Below are 20,741 nucleotides of genomic sequence, written 5' to 3'. Positions count from 1 at the left end.
CCTTAGAATACAACAGGCAGTTTAAGACTATATGTAAATAGTACATCAATCTCTTTTAGTAAAAAAAAAAAAAGGATGGAAAATCCAATTTTCCAAGTTATGGCCCCTTTAAGGAAAGCACAGATCTCTGATATAGGTGTGTCATATGACCAGTGTCTAGGTGAGTGAGCTGTGTCTTTTGTATGACTTTTCTCAGGTATAATAATGGTGGGCGTCATCGTGGGCTCTAAGAAGACAGGCATCAACCCTGATAACGTAGCCACGCCCATCGCTGCAAGCTTTGGTGACCTCATCACACTGGCAATTCTGGCATGGATCAGCCAGGGCCTCTACAACTGCCTGGGTGAGAGAGAGAGAGAGTGTGTGAGTGAGAGAGAAAGAGTGAGTGAGTGAGTGAGTGTGTGTGTTATTTATTCACTCAGAATAGGTTGCAGATCAGAGTATGTATGAACAATCTAAGTGGTGTAATAATTTCTTCTCCGTGACAGACACCACATATTATCAGTTTATGCCACAAGAGGGCGCCACATTCCTTGATTATAGACTCAATTCTGTCCTAAATGATTGTGATATAGATAGATATGTTAGAAGTGCAGTCTAAAGGTTAGTTAGTGAAGTAAATGCTGTCATATTAATCTTGTATTTTTCATATTAGATTGCTACCAATACTGTAAAGTATAGTGTATTTTAAGTATAGCATTACATCTACACACTGTTGCAAGAGTAATGGGACTGTGGGGTTAATAGACTTTAAGGGCAGGGTAATACTGCTAATGAGTCTGGCTCAGGACAATGAGAGTGTTGTGACAGATTTCATGACCTCTCTGTGTCTACTTTTTCACAACCCAAGCAGAAATACACCCTACATCTCTCTCTGAAACAGACACAAACTAACACATAAACACCGTCTCTCTCTCTCTTTCTCTCTTTCTGTGTATTACATGTACACAAATGGTGTGAAAGTCACTTGCGGGCCGTCCCAAATGGTGTTCTGTTGTGTTTATGCTGGTTTAATCAAGCTTTCCCGCAATGACACACTGATAAACTCCAGACAGGCCCAGTGCTGAAGACCTTTTTTTAGTCTTTCTTTCTCTCTCCATAAGAGGTGAAGTGAGGTGAGGGCACGGCAAACAGCACTGCCACGCTATGCCAAAACCATGCCAGCTGTGCCAACCGACAGCAAGAGAGGCTTATGCCATGATTAACACCAGCCACTACCCTGTCATGCCCATCTCACTAAATATAGTCACACACACAGATTCTAGCTCCAGGTTTAGGATTTAAAGATTTGGGTTGTTTGGTATGTAATAACATTTAGAATGAGGGTACAAGCTTTTTTGAATTTCATTTGGCATCAAAAGATTTGATTTATATTTTAAGAAGATCATATTTTCTTTCTCAATGTTCTTAAATACTATAAGGGTTTGAAGGCCATATAATGCTAGATATCTTTTTGCCACTTTTCCATTTAATGGTGCTGGTGCCTGAACCTCTTTCAGAACTCCGGTCTATCTTTAACTATTCTCTCTCTTTCAGACTCTCACCCATATGTGTCATCTCTGGTGTGTGCCTTCTTCATGTGTCTGACTCCACTGTGGATGGTTATCTCTTCCAAGCATCCAGCCAGTCGACAGCTGCTTTACTCGGGCTGGGAGCCCGTTATAACTGCCATGCTCATCAGCAGGTCAGACATGCACTTATATACACGATTTCTCACACACATAGCCAAGGATTCACAAGCAGACTGAAAAACATGAGGCCTGATGTGTTTTCCCCCATTTCAGTATTGGAGGACTCATCCTGGACAAAACTGTGTCTGATCCCAACTTGGCTGGGATTGTGGTTTACACCCCTGTTATCAATGGTGAGATTTACAATAATATTCTATGAAGCTGTCATTCTCTACTGGGTGTGCTCATTTAAAGAAATAGTTCACACAAAGTGAAAGTTCTGTAAACATTTACTCAATTTCATGTCGTTTCTAATCCTGTATGACTTGCTTAAAAAGCATAAAGCTTCTAAAACCTCAATCTGCCCACATCAGTGTTTTTTAAAAAACATTACAGCTGATATTTCAGTCCTCTCTCAGACTGTTTATTCCCTGATAGAAACGTCTGTAATAATCTTCCTTACTTCAAGCTGGGCAGGAGTCTTTTAGGGCGGATATATGGGACTTTCATGATTTTTAATGAGTGTTTCCACATTAAGAATAAAACCAAAGTATCGGATACAACTGAAATAGAGCTGGATGTGATTGCGAGGGCTTTTCTGGCTATGGGGCACAGTCATTAATTGCAGTAGTTCAGTTTCTTGTGGTAACGGGGAAGAGAGCAAGGACAGTGGCACCTCTACAAAGAGCCATATGATTTTTAATTAAAACACACTAATGAGAGACATTTACACTGTCTGCATTCTGTATCAGATACACCAAACAGCTGTTTGAATCTGTGAGTGTGTGTGTGTGTGACAGAAGATCAGTTTATATCAGATGATCTAAACAGTTTGTAAGATTGGGTAATTTTGCCTAAAAATCAGTGGTTTCTATGCCAGATCTTAAAAGAAAATGAGGGTGGAATTAACAGAGAGGAACGAAAGCTGGAAAACAAGGGTAATATGTTGGAAAGAGTGAGATGAGATGAGTAACAGAGGCTGTTATGGTTTGTCTGCCCAAACAGGAAGCGAGTCAGAGACGATAATTTAAATAATTGCAATACGCACCAAATTTCAGTACTCGATACCAGTACCAGTAAAAATTCTGTTCTGTCATTTTATTCTATTGTATTCGGTTGTTATCTATTCTATTCTGTTTTATTCTATTCGGTTCTGTTGTGCTGTCCTGTTCTATTCTATTTTATGGTATTCTGTTCTTTTGTTCTCTTCCAAAATGTTCAATTTTATTTGTTAAAGCAATTAATCAAGTAAACTTTCAGTACAAAATAAAAAGTAATTGTAAGAAATTGAGACACATACAGTTGAGTGTATAAGTTTGCATCCCACTTGCACAATCTTCAAGATGTGCAAGGCCGATAAATCTGCCAATATTCAGATTTGATTTAATTATTGCCGCTGGTTTAGGGCCATGAGAATCATTGAGAATCGCCTGCTTGCATGTTAAGCATCTGAGACATGTAAATTACCAATCACAGTCTCATTTAACGGTCCGCATATCAGAGACGCGTATGAGCTCATAAAGTTAAAGTGCTTGCGTGTTTCACTCTCCCTCTCTCTCCACAACAGTTCCCTGTAACTTTTAACTGTCTTGTCTAATGTTACAAAGGCAAGTATCAATGAAACTAATATCATATACTGTCTGCATTATGCTGATATCTTGATATAAAAAAGAACTCCCAAAACTTTAGGAAATCCAGCGTCCTGTGAGCGCTCACATTTCTTCCCCTAAAGCACATTTTCTGTCATCATCTCCTCAGCATTTCCCTGTAACTTTGAACTTTTTGTCTAATGATAATAAGGCAAATACCTTTTCATACTACTATCATTTACTGCCTGCAAATATGTAGATGTCTCATTTAAACGGCACAAAAATCCAGCCGTTTCTTCCTGTTGAGCGCTCTTCATTTATCTTCCTCTGAAGCGCGTATTCAGTCAAAACTTCAGGTTCAGGATCAAAAGTTCCTCTAATTCACAAATCATGATGGTCAATTCATGATAATTCAAGCAGGTGATTCAGCCCATTTAAACTGTGAGGAGATTGCTGCTCGCTGGATCCACACGAGCGCTTGAGTGTAACTTCAATGTAAATACACGTCACGTGTGCTATAAGTAAATGTCATATTCACAATGCACTGTATGTACACTGGGTTTGATTCTGCCTTTTGTGAGAAAATAAGATTACTAATGAGCACATGCCATCCATGGTTGCTGAACAACTGTGTATACTGTTATATCCTTCTTCCTAATATATTATTATATTGTTTCTTTATGTGCAAATATATTGCAAAAATTTGATGACTAAACAGAAACTGGTATCTACCATTTAAAATACAATCGTATTTTTTAAAGATCATTGTTTTACAAAGTTAAAGTTTTGTGTAAAATTAAGGAAATATAGTGCTAAATAGGAGTTCCCTATTGGAGGCTTGGTTAGCTCAACGAGTATTGACGCCGACTACCACCCCTGGAGTCGCGAGTTCGAATCCAGGGTGAGCTGAGTGACTCCAGCCAGGTTTCCTAAGCAACCAAATTGGCCTGGTAGAGTCACATGGGATAACATCCTCGTGGTCACGATAAGTGGTTCTTGCTCTCATTGGGGCGTGTGGTAAGTTGTGCATGGATCGCGGAGAATAGCATGAGCCTCCACATGCTGCGAGTCTCTGCGGTGTCATGCACAACGTGCCACGTGATAAAATGCGCGTCTCAGAAGCAGACACAACTGGTACTTGTCCTCCGCCTCCCGGATTGAGCTGAGTAACCACGCCACCACAAGGACCTACTAAGTAGTGTCAATTGGGCATTCCAAATTGGGGAGAAAAATTGCATTTCGTTTTTTAATTAATACTACCCTGATGAAGCTATTTGAAACTATTCTTTGGTTTTCCTAAGCATCTTTAGCACATTTGAGTTCTTCCTAACAAGTAGCGCATTAATTGGATCTCACTGCTCTGGGGAAGGTTGGAAAATTCACAGACACTCATTCCTAAAGCCCCAAGCACGTATCCAAAATATCTTTGTGCAGACACATGCCCACACAGTCCTCCGTGCAGATGGCATCTTTCCAGCACTGCCACAGGGACGTGGCACAGCGTGGCATAATGGTAATCTCTGCGTACAGCACAAACCCAGCTTTGTTAACTTATAGAGCAGAGGCCTGTGCTGTGCTAAAAGATAATCGCTCTCCCTCAGGTCTGCCCTTTAACGATAGCGAATGGTATTGCTTTTGTTGGCATGAATGCACTACTGTATGTGTGAGAAATAGATTGGCTGTCTTTTACTTTAATTCTCAGTATTGATTTCCTGTTAGTATTTGACTTAGGGCAAATTAGACAATTAAACATAATTTGTGGGGGTTTGAACTTTTTTTATAGCAAATGTCATGCACTCTCAGTAAAATATTATAGCAAGATTTGAGCTGAAAAATATTTCACATTGTTTTTCATGGTGGAGTAGCATGAGGGTTTTAAAGAGATTTACCCCCCAAATGTTTTCTTTTTTATTCACTATGCCTTAATTCTATTGTATTCTGTTCCGTACTTATCTATTTTGTTCTATTGTGTTCTGTTTTAAGCTATTCTATTCTCTGCTTTTCTGTTCTTTTCTATTTATTCTATTATGTTCTGTTCTTATTCATTTGTTCTGTTCTGTGCTGTTCTGTTCTATTTAGTTCTAAGCTATTCTATTCCCTCCTCTTCTATTTGTTCTGTTCTGTTTTAAGCCATTCTATTCTCTGATTATCTGTTCTATTCTATTTATTCTATTCTGTTCTTTTCCAATTCCATTCTGTTCTGTTCTATTCCATTTATTATATTCTATTTTGTTCTATTTAGGTCTAAGCTATTCTATTCTGTTAGGTTATATTCCATTCAGTTCTATTCATCCTGTTCTTTGTATTCTGTTTTGTTCTTTTCTGTTCTGTTCCAAACAACTCTATTTTAACTCTATTTAAGCTATTCTATTTTCTGCTTTTCTGTTCTATTCCATTTATTTAGTTCTATTTAGTTCTAAGCTGTTCTATTCCATACTCTTCTATTTATTCTGTTTTGCCTTGTTCTTTAATGTTCTGTTCCAAACAACTCTATTCTAATATTTTGTTCTGTTTTATTCCATTTATTCTATTCTGTTCTAAACTATTTTATTCTGTGCTGTTCTGTTCTATTTAATTTATACTATACTATTTTGTTCTAAGCTATTCTATTCCATTGTGTTCTATTTATTCTTTTCAGTTCTGCTTTGTTCTTTTCTGTTGTTCAACTCCATTTATTCTATTTTACTGTGTGCCATTCTGTTCTGTTCTATGCTATTCTATTATATTCTGTTGTTTTGTTCCATTATGTTATTTAGTTTTATTCTTTTATATGCTGTTCTGTTCTATCCTATTCTTTGTCGTTGTTTGCTTTTGTTCTGTTCCTTTTTATGTATTAATTTTTTTCTAGTCTGTGCTGTGCTGTACTTTTCTATTCAATGCTAATCTATTCTGTTCTAGTGCTCTGTTTAATTTCTTCCATTCTATTACTTTTCATTTTATTCTATTCTGCACTTTGCTATTCTGTTTGGTTCTATTGTTCTGTTTTATTTGACTCTATTTTGGTCAATTCTGTTTATTTTAATTCATAAACCATTCTACTTCAGATGGTTTTGTTGTAAGCAGAAGACCAAACCAGATGGTGTAAAAAAGAGAGGAGACAATGTCTGTGTTTTTCGCTCCTTCTGTCCTGTCACTGTCTTTGTGTCTCTCTCTTGCTTATCTTTTCCAACTGCTGGGTGTGACTTATCATTTCTGTGGCTGTGGACAACACTTCACTTTACTCAGGACAGAGAGAGAGGGCAAAGAGTGTGTGCATGTGTAAGAGAGAGAGAACGAAAGATCAAAAGCCAGGAGACAAAAATAGTGTTAAGGCTGGTAAATTATGGTAGCCAGTTTGAAAGTCAAAATTAAGCCTGTATTCATAGATTAAAGAAAAAACAATTTCACAGCAGAAGCTTCATTGAAGTGAGAATTTACTCACAGTGCAAGATTTAAAAGCATCAAATCAGACACACAGCTGATTTCCTCCTTGTTTTTTTTCTTTTTCCTACTCTATACTCTCATCTGTATATGATGACAAAATTCTGTTGTGTTGTAGGTATTGGGGGGAACCTTGTGGCTATCCAGTCCAGTCGGATCTCCACCCATCTGCACTTTCACAGCACCCCTGGAGAGGTGCCCGATGAGACCAAAGGCTGGTGCTGTCCCTGCCGCACCTTCTGTGGCACAGGTAACCCCAGAATTTAAATTTTTGGGTGAACCCATCCCTTTAAAGGAACAGCTCAAACAAAAAATAATAATTCTCTCATCATTTACTCACCCACATGCCATCCTAGATATGTATGTTCTTTCTTCTGCTGAACACAAATTAAGATTTTTAGAAGAATATCTCAGCTCTATACGTCCATTCAATGCAAGTGAATTGTGATCATAACTTTGAAGCTCCAAGAACCACATAAATGCAGCAAAAAATGGTTTCATTTATGTCTTTTGAAGAGATCTAATCGATTTTGGTTGAGAACAGACCAAAATATAACTCCTTTTTTACAATAAATCTTGACATCAGCTCAGGTGTCTCCTTGGTGATGATTTCAAGAGCCATGTAGCGCTATATGGATGCGTCAAGCACAAGGATGTGTAATCGAGCTTGAAATCATGATCGTGCCTACAGACTGCAACGGTAAGATGTGCCGTGAAAAAGGAGTTCTATTGTGGTCTTTTCTCATCCAAAATCTATTAGTGATAGCTTCAAAAGACATGGATTTAACCACTTATGGATTATTTTTATGCTGTCTTTATGTGCTTTTTGGAGCTTCAAAGTTTTATACGCCATTGACTTGTGTGGACCTAAAAAGCTGAGCTATTCTTTTAAAAATCTTCATTTGTGTTCTGCAGAATAAAGAAAGTCATATATCTGGGATGGAATGAGGGTGAGTAAATGAGAATTTTCATTTTTATTCTTTTAAGGTTTAGTGTGAAATTTCAAAAATAATGATTGGTTTCTAACAGGTTTCCCGAACATATAGATAATCCCGCCCCAAACTCACACCATTGGTTAAGACAGTGTTGCTATGTAGGGTTGGTCAAGATACCCACACAAACAGTAATGTTTTGAAAGTGCCACAGAGCCACTTATTGGAGAAATCAGCCGACAAATAACTTGCATATTGTTGTCTCTGCATATTAAGCTGGGAATGGAAAGTATTTAAACATTGAATAAATTACCCACTTTAGCTGTAATGAACAAAGATAGTAACTTAAAATCATGCTCTATAGACAGTGTTTTCATAGCCCAAATACAAGAGAGGGTGAAAAAATGTCCAGTGTTTAGAGCAGCATTATTTATGAGTGCTTGCGAATGTGTATACATTAGCTTTAATGGAGTGTGTGTGTAACAGTGTTTTGTGTAAAACGATCAATCTCAAAGACTACAGAGAAAGTTTCCTATATACAATTGAAGACAACACGTGTTGATGTGCTGGAGCTTTAATGCAGCATTCATTCTTTGTGAAACAAGTGGACGCAGGGGACAGAATCCAGATGCCCCTGCACATAAGGGGCAAGGGGCTCACTGCAAGCTTGGCAGTACCATCTGCAGAGAGTGACATATATCTGCTCAATGGCCTCTGAGGAACATCATACTGCTGGGTTTTGATTACAGCAGTATGTAATACAAATAGAGTGTGAAGTTTACTGTTTGTGAATTAGATGTTTATTTTATGCATATATTTTAGTTGAAATTTTTCTGAAGTTACTTATTTACAAAAAATATTTTGAACTTTTCAAGGAGCCAATCACAGATCAGCACAGGTACTGTTGTTGTTGGTCATTCCTGGTCATCTGATCTTCCTTTACACAATTGATCTGATGGAGAGGGGTCACACCACCCTGACACCTGTCTTCATGGCCGTATACTTGGCTGCTGCTCTTTTCCAGGTGTGTTTGATTTTGTATTTCAATTCCAATTAGCCTTCCTGAATCAATCAAAAATAGTTTATCGGATGTCGAGACATTGGCATAATTTGAAATCTTGCAAACCACGTGTCCTGATTATTTCTGTGCCGTTTAGAAAGCCTGTCACCACTGTATCTTTTTATTAAATCTGACACCCATTTTAGGTTCAGGTGTGAAGACCATTTTCCATAGAAGAAGAAAATGTCAGCCTATAATCATAAAACCAGATGAAAGCAGCCCGTAGAAGCCGTTTCATCTTGGGCTCAATTGCAATATGTGTGCCACTAGCAGCCCACGTCCAAAAAAATGTTATAGCATTTTTACACCATAAACCTTGTAAAGCTTTTAGAAATGCTCTTAGAGGTGGGAATCAGCAGGTGCCATGATATTCTAACAATACCTGGGTCATAATATAATAATATTGCGATTCAAAACTGTGATGTAGTGTGATCTTTTACTTGCTAGCAGGGCTGAACTGGTAATCTGGCATAGCGGGCATTTTCCTGGTTTGCCGACGCACTTTGGGGCCAATCAGGGGCGAGCGGGGCGTTGGGTCGGCCGCGAAATGTGCCGAATGGGCCACGATATGCTAAAATGAGCCACCGCGTTATGCAGAACGGAACACAAAACGCCACCGCGATATGCAGAAAAGGACAGTGCACCCCCCTCTTCCCAGTCCAGCCCTGCTTGCTAGATTCTCATTTGTCTTCATTGGACTTCTGTGTTTTGTGGTACAAGTTCTGCTTCCAACGTAGGGTCATAAAAGTAGCATAGAGCATTGGCACGTCAGTTCAGGAGAAAAATAAGTGACACTAGGGTATAGAGTACATTAGTTGCAACGTGTTTAGCATTACATGAAAAGTGAAAACGCTTGCAGCCTAGCTGTACGGAGGATCTTGTATTCTTAACTCATTAAAGAATTAGTTGTTTTTTGGTGGAATAGATATAATTGAGTGTTTGTTGACCTAATGCCGCAGTATAATTAGTCTTCTCACTCACTTGCTCTTTTTATATGAAAATATTCTTGTGAAAAATATAACTTCTTGGCATTAGATTATGGCTGCCCCCGACCAAAGATTTTCCTAGTCGACTAGTAATCGTTAGTTTAAGCCATTAGTCGACTAGTTGTCACACTTAAATATATATTTTTGGGGGGCATCAGAAAATGGTTTGAGTTCCAGGGCTGAGAAAGAATGTTATCAGTAACATTGCTAACACTGTTATACATTTCAGAGAAATACTAAACCGTAATAATGAGCCTTTAAAATATACATTTTACATGTGCATGCACGAAGCGAGCCGCAGCGACACTGTGTGTGTGCGCGTGCGGGCGTGTGTGCGTGCGTGCGTTTGTGTATATTATTCATTTATTATTTCGTTTTCATTTCATTTGGAGTGCAGTATGAATTCATAAATTTATTTGTTTTAAGTTTTTCATTTTTTAAGTAAATTACTTTAATTTTCAATGCAAAATCACTAAAGCACTAAACTGATCCCTCATCCCAGGGGTTGACTATATATATATATATCTCGTGAAGGAGGGAACAAAACAAATGTATTCACACACATGATGTATTTTCCCAGACAATGAAATACTGGACCGGTAGAGAATGCACAGATGAAGTAGGTTATTTGCCAGAGAGATGTTGCCCTTCACAACTGTTGTAAAGCATCTTTCAAAAAGTTGAACACACATTTTAATTGCACTTAATGTTTTTCCAGTTTCATTTGAATTTTTAGTTAAAATAAATACAAATTAAAGTTCAAAGTTTAAAATCAAGGTGTCTTGCTTTATTGAGTTTGGTTAACCCTAACCCTGCTTAATGAAAAATTACCCCATAGTACCACCTAGGGTTCCTTCGACCAACGACCAATAACAATTTGGTCGACCAAGACTCATCTCATCGACTAAAGTTTGCTCAGTTATCAGTGGGCAGCCCTACATTAGATTATCCATACAGTATTGTCAGGTATAATATTGTGATACTTTCAAATATAAATTTTTTTTCGCTTAATTTCCCCTCTGAATAAAACAGAGAGGATATTAATGATAATAAGCAGGTGTTGTTTGTGGGTGTGTATGTGTTTGCTAGTGTTTCGTTGCTCTAAAAGGGTGTTTTCATAAACTGTTTGGATGGCAATTAAGATCGATTAGCCAGGGGCGAAGCAGAGAACCACAGAAAGCGCAATCAAAGGTTGGCATTTGGGGGCATGTTATGAGCACGTGGTATGTGTGGTATTTTTAGGAAGTTTGCATGTGTGGGTGCATTCCATGTGAAACGCCCTTGCTAACCCAAACACTCAAGTCTTTGAGATCCACTTTGTTCCACATCCATACTGCTTGACTTCAGACTTGCTAGAAAACCCTTGAGGACAGACATAGAGAGAGTGAGAGAGAGAGAGAAAGAGTCAGACATGAGTGGGGCCATTTGTCAACTTATTGCATTTATTTCCCACATATTTTCATCCTACTTGAATAATTTCTATTCTGTTTATTATACATTCAATTTTTAGTTTTCGCTGTCTCGAAAAGGTTACCTTGGGCTTGATTTAATCAATGTATTGATTAAAATTATATGGAACAATGTTTATTTTTGAGAATATTTTCAAATTTGCTTATTTGTTTAGTGACCTAAATAGATTCCAGAATCTTAAATATTTCTTATTGATTTAAGTCATAATGTTTCTTTGTTTTACGTTTCAAAATCTTAAAACCAGGGTTAAATTAGACTTTGAATCCCAGATTTTCAGTGTTGTCATAGACTTTTGGACACCATTGTCTGTCTAGTGCCCTTCGAGTGGCTCTTGACCTCTGACCTTAAACTTCGAGACATAAAAGGAGAGCAGTCTAAGGCATCCATAGAATTTCAGAAAAGGAGCAACTTCTGTAGAGCATGAAATTCTAAGGTTAAATGAAGTTCCCAATACATAGCTGTCAAGTATTTGGTAACCCTGTGCACATGGGAGCACTTTATTAGGTACACCTGTACACCTATTTATTCATGCAATATATAGTCAGCCAACCATGTGGCAGCAGTGCAATGAATAAAATCATTCAGATACAGGTCAGGAGCTTCAGTTAATCTTCACATCAACCATCAGAATGGGGAAACAAATGTGATCTCAGTGATTCCAACATGGCATGATTGTTTGTGTCAGATGGGCTGGTTTGAGTATTTCTGTAACTGCTGATCTCCTGGTATATACATGCACAACCGTCTTAGAATTTACTCTGAATGGTGCCAAAAACAAAAAACATCCAGTGAGCGGAAGTTTTGCGGACTAAATTCAGTTTTGCAGACTGGTTTGAGTTGACAGAAGGCTACGGTAACTCAAATATCCCATCTGTACAATTGTAGTGAGCTGAATAGCATCGTTGAACCTTGAGCCGGATGGGCTACAACAGCAGAAGATTACGACTGGTTCCACTTCTGTCAGCCAAGAACAGAAATCTGAGGCTGCAGTGGGCACAGTTTTTTTGTTTGTTGTTGTTTTGGCACCATTCTGTGTAAACTCTAGAGCTGGTGTCGGCAACCTTTTGACACGGTGCGAAATGTTTTATTTTCCTGGTCATTGGCTGTGCTGATGCTCCCTTCCCATCCCACCCCCCACCCCAAAGCTTGAGTCCATTCTTCTGATTTTAATAGTTTATATTTTGTTACAAATTACATTATCAGCATAACAGTTTGAGAGAAATTTGTGATAAATCTGATGATTATGATATAATCCTGATCCTTCATGTGAATTTCATAAAGCGCTTTAATGAAAGAAAACATGTCCTTTTGTACTAAATAAGTTAAAACAGTTAATGTCACAAATTTTTCAAAATCATGCAAAGCTGGGTAATCACTAGCATGCAAGCAACAGCGAGAGAGGAGCAGGCTGTTTTATTTATGAAGTTTTTCACACCTGCATTCAAATCCACATCTTGATGTGATCCTTCCTCAAAATCACGCAGCGTGTTTTCACCAGCTGAATGGGAGACTAAACACTATTAAAGTGTGACAAGTCTTGCGCTGTGCGCTTAAGCCATTCGCGCATCACAAGCCGATCAACTATTGGGTATTTTCGGCGAATCGCATCTGCAGAATCCTAAAACTTTATTTCCAGGTTTCATTTATATTTTGAATAGACTCCGATTTTTTTAACCAAACGATGTGGGTTTATGTTTTCTCTTTTAATCGTTTAATGTAATTTTGAGTGTGACTATGGTTTAAGGAGGATGTACCTGTATGCTGGGTTGGAAATCTCAAGGATTAATAGTGGTATTTTCCTTCTTACATTATCTGTTGTTCTGAAAGCAAAAAGAAACAAATGAAATGAAATGTAGGCCATAATCTACGCAGCCTGACCGAAGCAAAATGGCGCGTTTACTGCAAAGTGCTCGCAAAGTGCTCAATACTTTAATAGTGTTTAGGTTCCAATTCAGATGATGAAATCACAGTGCGTAATCATATGGAAGGATTACATCAAGATGTAGATTGGAGTGCTGGAGCAGAATTTATATACATAAAATAGTCTACTCCTCTCTCGCCTTTGCTGGTGTGCCACTGATAACCCTCCGTGTGCTGGCACGCGTGCCATAGGTTGTCAACCCCTGCTTTAGAGACTGTTGTCCATGAACATTACAGAAATAATCAAACCAGCCCATCTGGCACTAACAATCATGCCACGGTCAAAATCACATAGATTAAAAAATGTTCCCCATTCTGATGGTTAATGTGAAGATTAACTGAAGCCCCTGACCCAGATCTGCATGATTTTATACATTGCACTGCTGCCACGCGATTGGCTAATTAGATAAACACATGAATAAGTAGGTGTGACACTGCTAATAAATTGGTCAGTGAGTGTATGCATGTTTTCACAGTATTCACGATCAACCTGAGAGAGAACATGGGTGTTTTGTGAGTAATGTACCTTGCTCACATTTGGCCATGCGTGTGCGTGTGTCTGTGTGTGTGAGCGCATGCGCATGTTTCTGATCAGATATGTATGAATGCCATGCAACTTTCTGACTGCTTTCTCTGTCCTTGTGAGTTATGGAAAAGCATGTCCATGTGTTTGCACAGGGTGGAACTACAAGTTTAATCCTGTCAGACCTCAACAGCTTGTGTACATTAGCAAACCATCAGTCTCCACTGGCTACTGAGAAGGCATCATGATTCTTCCGCCTAAGTGAATAATGGTTGATAAATAAAAACGTAATAAAGAGCAAGAGGCAAAGAAAACGCAACCCAAAGTCTCCGCCGGAAAGGTCGTTGTTCTGATGTTCTAACAGCCACAGACTCCGAAGGTTAAATACTGAAATAATGTCACCAAATTCCTCTTGCCAGGCAGGCACAATTAATAGCCTTTAATGTCCATTTATTTCCTGCTACCTAAATTGAAGTTTCAAATCTACTCTGGAGAGCGAATCGCTTTTTAACCATCTCTGCACTGACCTTAATATAACGGTTATAAATGAAAGCCGCCTGCGTGGTTTTCCAGAGCGTCAGACCTCTAAATGGAGTTTCAATCCAGCCTGTCACCCTGATTAATAGGTAGTGCTCATTTTTATTTCACTTAGGCCTAAATGAAAGTCTTTCACACTCACACACACACACACACACACACACACACACACACACAGGTGGACTAACAAAATGCAGTCTTAGATTGCTGTAGTCCGTCTTTTTAACTTCCAATTGAATGTAAGATGTTACATCTTCATTAGCAAACAGACTTGCATCCGCCAGGCCACACTGATCCAAAAGCACATTTTAATGCTCTGCAAAGCTCAGCACAGGCAAACTCTGGGCTAATTTGCTTGGGTTTAATGAGCTGTCATAGATAAAAGCTGTGTGATATTTAGATCTGAAGCCGGTGTGGGTATTTATCTTATACTTGAAGGCTGATTTTCAAAGAATAGGAATCATGGCTGGATCTCCTTGCATTTCAGAGACTGACCTTTCCAAGGCATTCCATAAACAAACACATTTTGTGTTACTTGTATGGTGTCTCCATCTGTCTCTGTCTGGTTTAGAGCTTCCTGTTGCATGTATGTGAGAAAGTTCATCCAAAGGATCAATGGAAGAAACTTTGGTTTCTGCATCTCATTTAGGCCAGAAACATACTGTATGCAAGTACATGGATGTAAATGCCTGGTCGACACATTGCAGGCACGTGGTCCCTTTGTACATATGAAACATGCGTTCTTGTGTTACTATGGCAATAACACAGGAGTCACTTGAGTGCACTCAGTTCTGGGCCTGTCAGCTAATCACTCATTTATTAATTCTACTGTGTACAGTACATTGCTTCCCAAAAATTTTATTCATAATCGGTAACTTTTGAATGCCATCAATGAAGAAACATGCTTTTTTGCAGCATAATGTAGTTAAGGCATTTACCAGCAGGGGCTAATGGACTATGCTAACCAGCCAAACCTTGACCCCTGGTGGTAATAAATCTCAGTACATTCCCAGTGGGTCAGACATTTACATACTCTTTGTTAGTATTTGGTAGCATTGCCTTTATATTGTTTAACTTGGGTCAAACATTTTGGGCAGCCTTCCACAAGCTTCTCACAATAAGTTGCTGGAATTTTGGCCCATTCCTCCAGACAGAACTGGTGTAACTGAGTCAAGTTTGTAGGTCTCCTTGCTCACACATGCTTTTTCAGTTCTGCCCACAGATTTTCAGATTGAGGAATCCGATTAATGTCAAGGCTTTGTGATAGACACTCCAATACCTTGACTTTGTTGTCCTTAAGCCATTTTGCCACAACTTTGGAGATATGTTTGGGGTCATTGTCCATTTGAAAGTCCCATTTGCGGTTGAGCTTTAACTTCATGGCTGATGTCTTGAGATTTTGCTTCAATATATCCACATAATTTTCCTTCCTTATGATACCATCTATTTTGGGAAGTGCACCAGTCCCTCCTGCAGCAAAGCACCCTCACAACATGATGCTGCCACCTCCATGCGTCACGGTTGGGATGGTATTCTTCAGCTTTCAAGCCTCACCCTTTTTCCTCCAAACATAAGGAAGGTCATTATGACCAAAAATGTCAATTTTTTATTTATCAGACCAGAGGACATTTCTTTGTCCCCATGTGCAATTGCAAATTGTAGTTTGGCATTTTTATGGCTGTTTTGGAGCAGTGGCTTCTTCCTGGCTGAGCAGTCTTTCAGGTTGTCAATATAGGGCATGTTTTACTGTGGATATAGATACTTGTCTAACTGTTTCCTCCAGCATCTTCACAAGGTCCATTGCTGTTGTTCTGGGATTAATTTGCACTTTTCTCACAAAACTACGTTCATCTCTAGGAGACAGTGTGGTCCCATGGTGTTTATACTTGCGTACTGTTGTTTGTACAGATGAACATGGTACCTTCCGGCTTTTGGAAATTGCTCCCAAGGATGAACCAGACTTGTGGAGATCCAGAGTTTTATTTTATTTTTTATTTATTTATTTTTTTTCTTTGCTTGACATCATAGAAAAATCTAAAGAAATCAGCAAAGAAACACTGTGTTTGAAGATAGGCATTAAAATACATCCACAGGTACACTTCCAATTCAATATGAAATCTGTGGAGTGGAATAAAAAAATTTGTTTACTGACTTCAACCTAAGTGTATGTAAACTTGTGTGTGAGTGATTTATTTTTTTTTAATTTTTTTTTTTCGGGCACATTCAGAATTGTGGACTTTTTCCTCACACTCATTAGTTTAATGTGTCTATTAACTATATCCAAAAGTGTATGTTCATGCATCACAGAAGATTTGTGTCCTTTTAGAATTCTGTGGTCGAAATGATTTTTTTAATAAAATGGCCACCTCCTTTGTCTTGCTATGGCTAGTTTAATTGCTAACATTTTATTTATCCTATATAAACACAAATAATATTTTAACATTTGCATAATTTGCTAAAAATTACAGCATGACTGGAAATAAATTCCAACAAAAATATTCTGCTCTCAAGTGATATTTATCTTGAATTTTCTTTTCTTTTTTTTAAATCACTTGTCTCATTTTTCATCAAAAGCATTTTTGTTTCTACTTGGTAAACAATGAAACAAGAACTTTGGAACAGTCGTAATTGTTGAAAAATTATAACTAGATATGTTAAATATTGAAAGTCTTAAATAATCAAATTTATGCATAAAAGGCATTTGAAATCTTCCAAAAATAAACAATGATGGTAAAGGTTCCCAAGTCAGTTTTAATGTGACCTTCATATAACAAAGACATAATAGTTGATTATCTGTTCATTAATGATGTCGACTATAAACATGTTTGCAATTAAGATCAGTTTAACCTTAAAGGAATATTACAGGTTTTTGTTAAGCTTAATTGACAACCTGTATACTGTTGGATTCCATAAAAATTAATTTCGACATGTCCCTTCTTTTCTTTAAAAAAAGCAATAATCAAATTTACATTGAGGCACTTACAATGGAAGTCAATGGTGCCGATTTTTGGAAGGTTTAAAGGCAGAATTTGGAAGCTTATAATTTTATCAAAGCACACAATGATTCTTCTGTAAAAACGTGAATTATTTGTGCTGTAAAGTTGTTAAATCATATTTTTTAGGGTTTTAGGGTTTGTTGACATTACATCACATACTAAGACCTGCTATAGCGCCCCTTGTGGCAATGCTGAGAATGCATACTTGCTTTATAAATTGCGTTTCAGAACACTGGTATTCTTAAAATCAAGCTTGCTTGGCTAACATCCTTTGCGTTTAAATGTTTTAATGTTTTGGGCCTTAAGGCTCATCATGTTTTCTTATTGCCCCTCCTTCCTCGCAGGTGTTCTTGTTGCTTTGTATAGCAGACTGGATGGTTCACTCCATGTGGAAAAATGGAAAGGATCCGGACAGTTTTTCCATTCCGTATCTAACAGCACTGGGGGATCTTTTGGGCACTGCTCTTCTGGCTCTCAGCTTCTACTTCCTGTGGATCATAGGGGACCGGGACAGCGATGTGGGTGACTAAAGGTGTTCTGCTCATCTCATCTGTCCTTTGACCCAAGGCTCAAAGTATTCCAAACCTGGTATCCTCAACTCAGCTGATGCCTTTTATGGTTGCTGTCGGACCAATGGGATGCTATTTTCTGGCCTGATTTGGTCTGCCCTGATTAAGACTTCCTTACAATGTACTTCGCAGAGACAAACTATAAGCAGCCTCGAGGTCAACAAAGCAAATGTAGCATTTTTATGTCAGTTTTTGTGATGCTTCTTCAAGTGCCAGATGATTTATAAGCAGCATTGAGAGATTCAGCACTTTGTTGGATGCCATAAAAGATTTTGAGTGTACAGCTGAAGGTTAAATGTCATTATCGGTTTAACAGGGTGATTTGGGTGGTATGAAAAGCATTACATTTTAAACGCCCACTCCTACCCAATCACATTTCTCTATATCAGCACTATGTATAATATAACAATGGAAGAACCAAAAACATACCCTATAAATAAAGCTAAGTACAATTGTCATGGTGTTTGTACATATTATATATTTTTCCTTATGTCTTTTTCTCCTGTCTGCCATCCTCTTTGTTTAACCCATACCCTACTCTTCCAATCAGAGCTCTCCAACATATTCTGTTCAAAGTATAGCTGCACAACGTTTACCTAGCCAGTGCCAGATCAATTAAGATTAGCATCTGTAATGCAGTCTGAAGAAGGTTGAAAAGTATTGCTTTTTATTGCTTAATAGCTTAGAATAATGAATGAGTATACATGAAAACTGCTTTGAGTAAAGGGACAGACTCTAAACTGCACATCCAGAGAGAAAAATCTATCCGACTCTTGAGTAACGACCCAAAATGGATTTCTTTTTGGCTTTCTTATCTGCGTATTTTATGCTGTGGTGACATGAATGCAACTCAAACTGAAATGGGATAAATGTGCCACAAAAATAGTTCTTGGATTTGCACATCTGTATATCTTGTATGTGTAAAAATTATGTTCTGTGGTGCCAACAAAAGAGATTTTCTATGAGGGGGGAAAAGTTTATACTGGCATCATGGACGATTCTTAGTAAATTTTCTGTCATGCTTTTTTGATACTCAAATGTTTAATAAAGGTTTATGTCCATTATCTGTCAGAGTCTGAAATTAATTATTTTCCCCCAGCACATACCTCAGATTCCTGAGGATACACATTCTTAATTAATTATATCAAGTTTACTTACCTGTTTATATAATGTCTTGCCAAATGCAAGGATGCAAAAAAGCCTCTTGTGCTTTTCTGTTTTATGAGAAAGTTGTTTGTGTTTGCCCAATTTAAAGGTATAGTTCCTTTTAACTTATGTTCCAATAAAGGGAACTTTTGATCTTTGCTTGCTGTGTCAAATTGAAAGCCATAAAACCCTGAAAAGGGTTTTTAAGTTTATGACAAAGAGTGCTGCCAAAAATAAAGTTCAGACACATCAGAGGTTATATACATTTGCACACCAATGTTTCTACATGTCAGCAGTTTTGTCAAACCAAGCTTTTAAAATACTCAAAACATATTTCTATAATTTTAAATTCACTGTTAATGCATTTTAGTGGCCTTTCACACATTAGCATGTCTTTTGTGGGATGATATTTATTGTATTGCCTTTTAAAATCGTCTATTAAAGACTATTAAATGTGACAAGAGTTTGCACTCAAATGTTTGTGCTAGTTTTGTGTTTACATTGATTTTTCGAGTTATCACTTATGGTTCTTTGTTGACATGTGTAGTATATTCCTGCCAACAGTCTAAAACAAAAGACCCCTATATGAGTGTTTGAGAGTCTAGACAGGCCCCGTTAATGATGACTGTTGAACTCTCTTGTGTTCAATGGGGTTTAATGGGGGTTCTTTGAGCAGTGTGGTGGATTGGGAGCCCTGAAATTTGAGCCTTCTCATAAACGGCCCCCATGTTGAGCCAGAGGGACCAAGCTCTTGCATTTTAGCACCTCATTAAAGCAGACCCAGACTCAAACATAGTTGGAGGCACACTGCATCTGCATCGTACTGTACCATGAACTAACATGTGCACCACTAACAACAGTTCATATCAAGCCCTTCTGGTTTACTGCTGTCAAAACATGGTTTGATTTTGTGGGACTATGTCATTCCTGTCTGGAAAATCCAGTTTATGGTAGTAGCTGTTTTCTAGCTGGTCCAGTCTGGCTTGGATGGTTCATCAGATGGACAACCAACATTTGGACCTGGTTTCGACATTGTAGACCATCATGGTGAAGCTTGATAGAACCAGCTACCATGTGGCCACTTTTCATTTTTGTTAAATTCCCAATTAATAAAATTAAGTCCTTTGCCATTTTGCTCAGAAATATCTCAGATTGCAGAAGAAAATGCATTGCATTTTTGGAACCCTTTGGCATTTTCAAGTTTTCTGCATTAAATCGCAAGTAAAGACAAACACATTGTGCTTAAGCTAACAACACAAACAATCTTTCATGTCTTTATTGAACGCATCACGTTAAACATTCACAGTGACCCCTTTAAGTTAAATGAACCCTTGGATTTAATAATGGCTCTATCCTCCTTTGGCAGCAATAACCTCAACTAAGCATTTCCGGTAGCTGCGGATTAGACCTGCACAATGTTTAGAAATAATTTTTAACCCTTCTTCCTTACAGAACTGCTTTATTTCAGCCATATTCTTAGGATGTCTGGTATGAACGGCTCTTATGAAGTCATTCCACAGCATCTCTGTTGGGTTAAGGTCTGGGGTCTGACTTGGCCACCCCAAAAGCTGGATTTTCTTTTTTTGAAGCCATTCTGTAGCGGATTTACTTCCATGTTAAGGTTCATTCTCCTGCTGCATCACCCAACTTCTGAGCTTCAGCTAGCACACAGGCATTATTCTGTAGGATATCTCGATAAACTTGGGAATGTATTTTTCCCTTGATAATGGCAAGCGGTCCTGGCCCCCGAAGCAGCAAAGCATCCCCAAATCATGATGCTCCCTCACCGTACTTTACCATTGGAATTATGTTTTTTTATATATATATATATGGTATACAGTGCCTTTTAATGCCATACGTAGTGCTGCATGTTCTTTCCAAACAACAGTAGTGTTGTGGAGTGTCAAGGTGGTCTATGGCAAA

General features: G+C 38.1%; 1 protein-coding gene across 2 annotated transcripts in view; it reads left to right on the top strand.

Annotated features, from left to right (window-relative positions):
* The window catches only part of slc41a2b (solute carrier family 41 member 2b), an 83,385-nt gene that overhangs the window by 6,931 nt on the left and 55,713 nt on the right, over window positions 1-20,741 (top strand). Inside the window, exons 6-11 of one of the 2 annotated variants that reach the window (XM_052118520.1) lie at window positions 197-343; window positions 1,537-1,684; window positions 1,785-1,864; window positions 6,798-6,929; window positions 8,487-8,635; window positions 17,448-18,733. In XM_052118520.1, coding sequence (XP_051974480.1) covers window positions 197-343; window positions 1,537-1,684; window positions 1,785-1,864; window positions 6,798-6,929; window positions 8,487-8,635; window positions 17,448-17,633 — 842 coding nt within the window. In that variant the 3' untranslated portion in view covers window positions 17,634-18,733. Of the gene's footprint in view, window positions 1-196; window positions 344-1,536; window positions 1,685-1,784; window positions 1,865-6,797; window positions 6,930-8,486; window positions 8,636-17,447; window positions 18,734-20,741 lie in introns of those variants that run through there. The other variant, XM_052118521.1, reaches the window with a different exon arrangement.

This window comes from Xyrauchen texanus, chromosome 45 (assembly GCF_025860055.1).
Source record: "Xyrauchen texanus isolate HMW12.3.18 chromosome 45, RBS_HiC_50CHRs, whole genome shotgun sequence".
NCBI classification, from domain to species: Eukaryota; Metazoa; Chordata; class Actinopteri; order Cypriniformes; family Catostomidae; genus Xyrauchen; species Xyrauchen texanus.
Note: the sequence above shows the minus strand (reverse complement) of the source record. Positions and strands in the feature narration are given on the sequence as shown.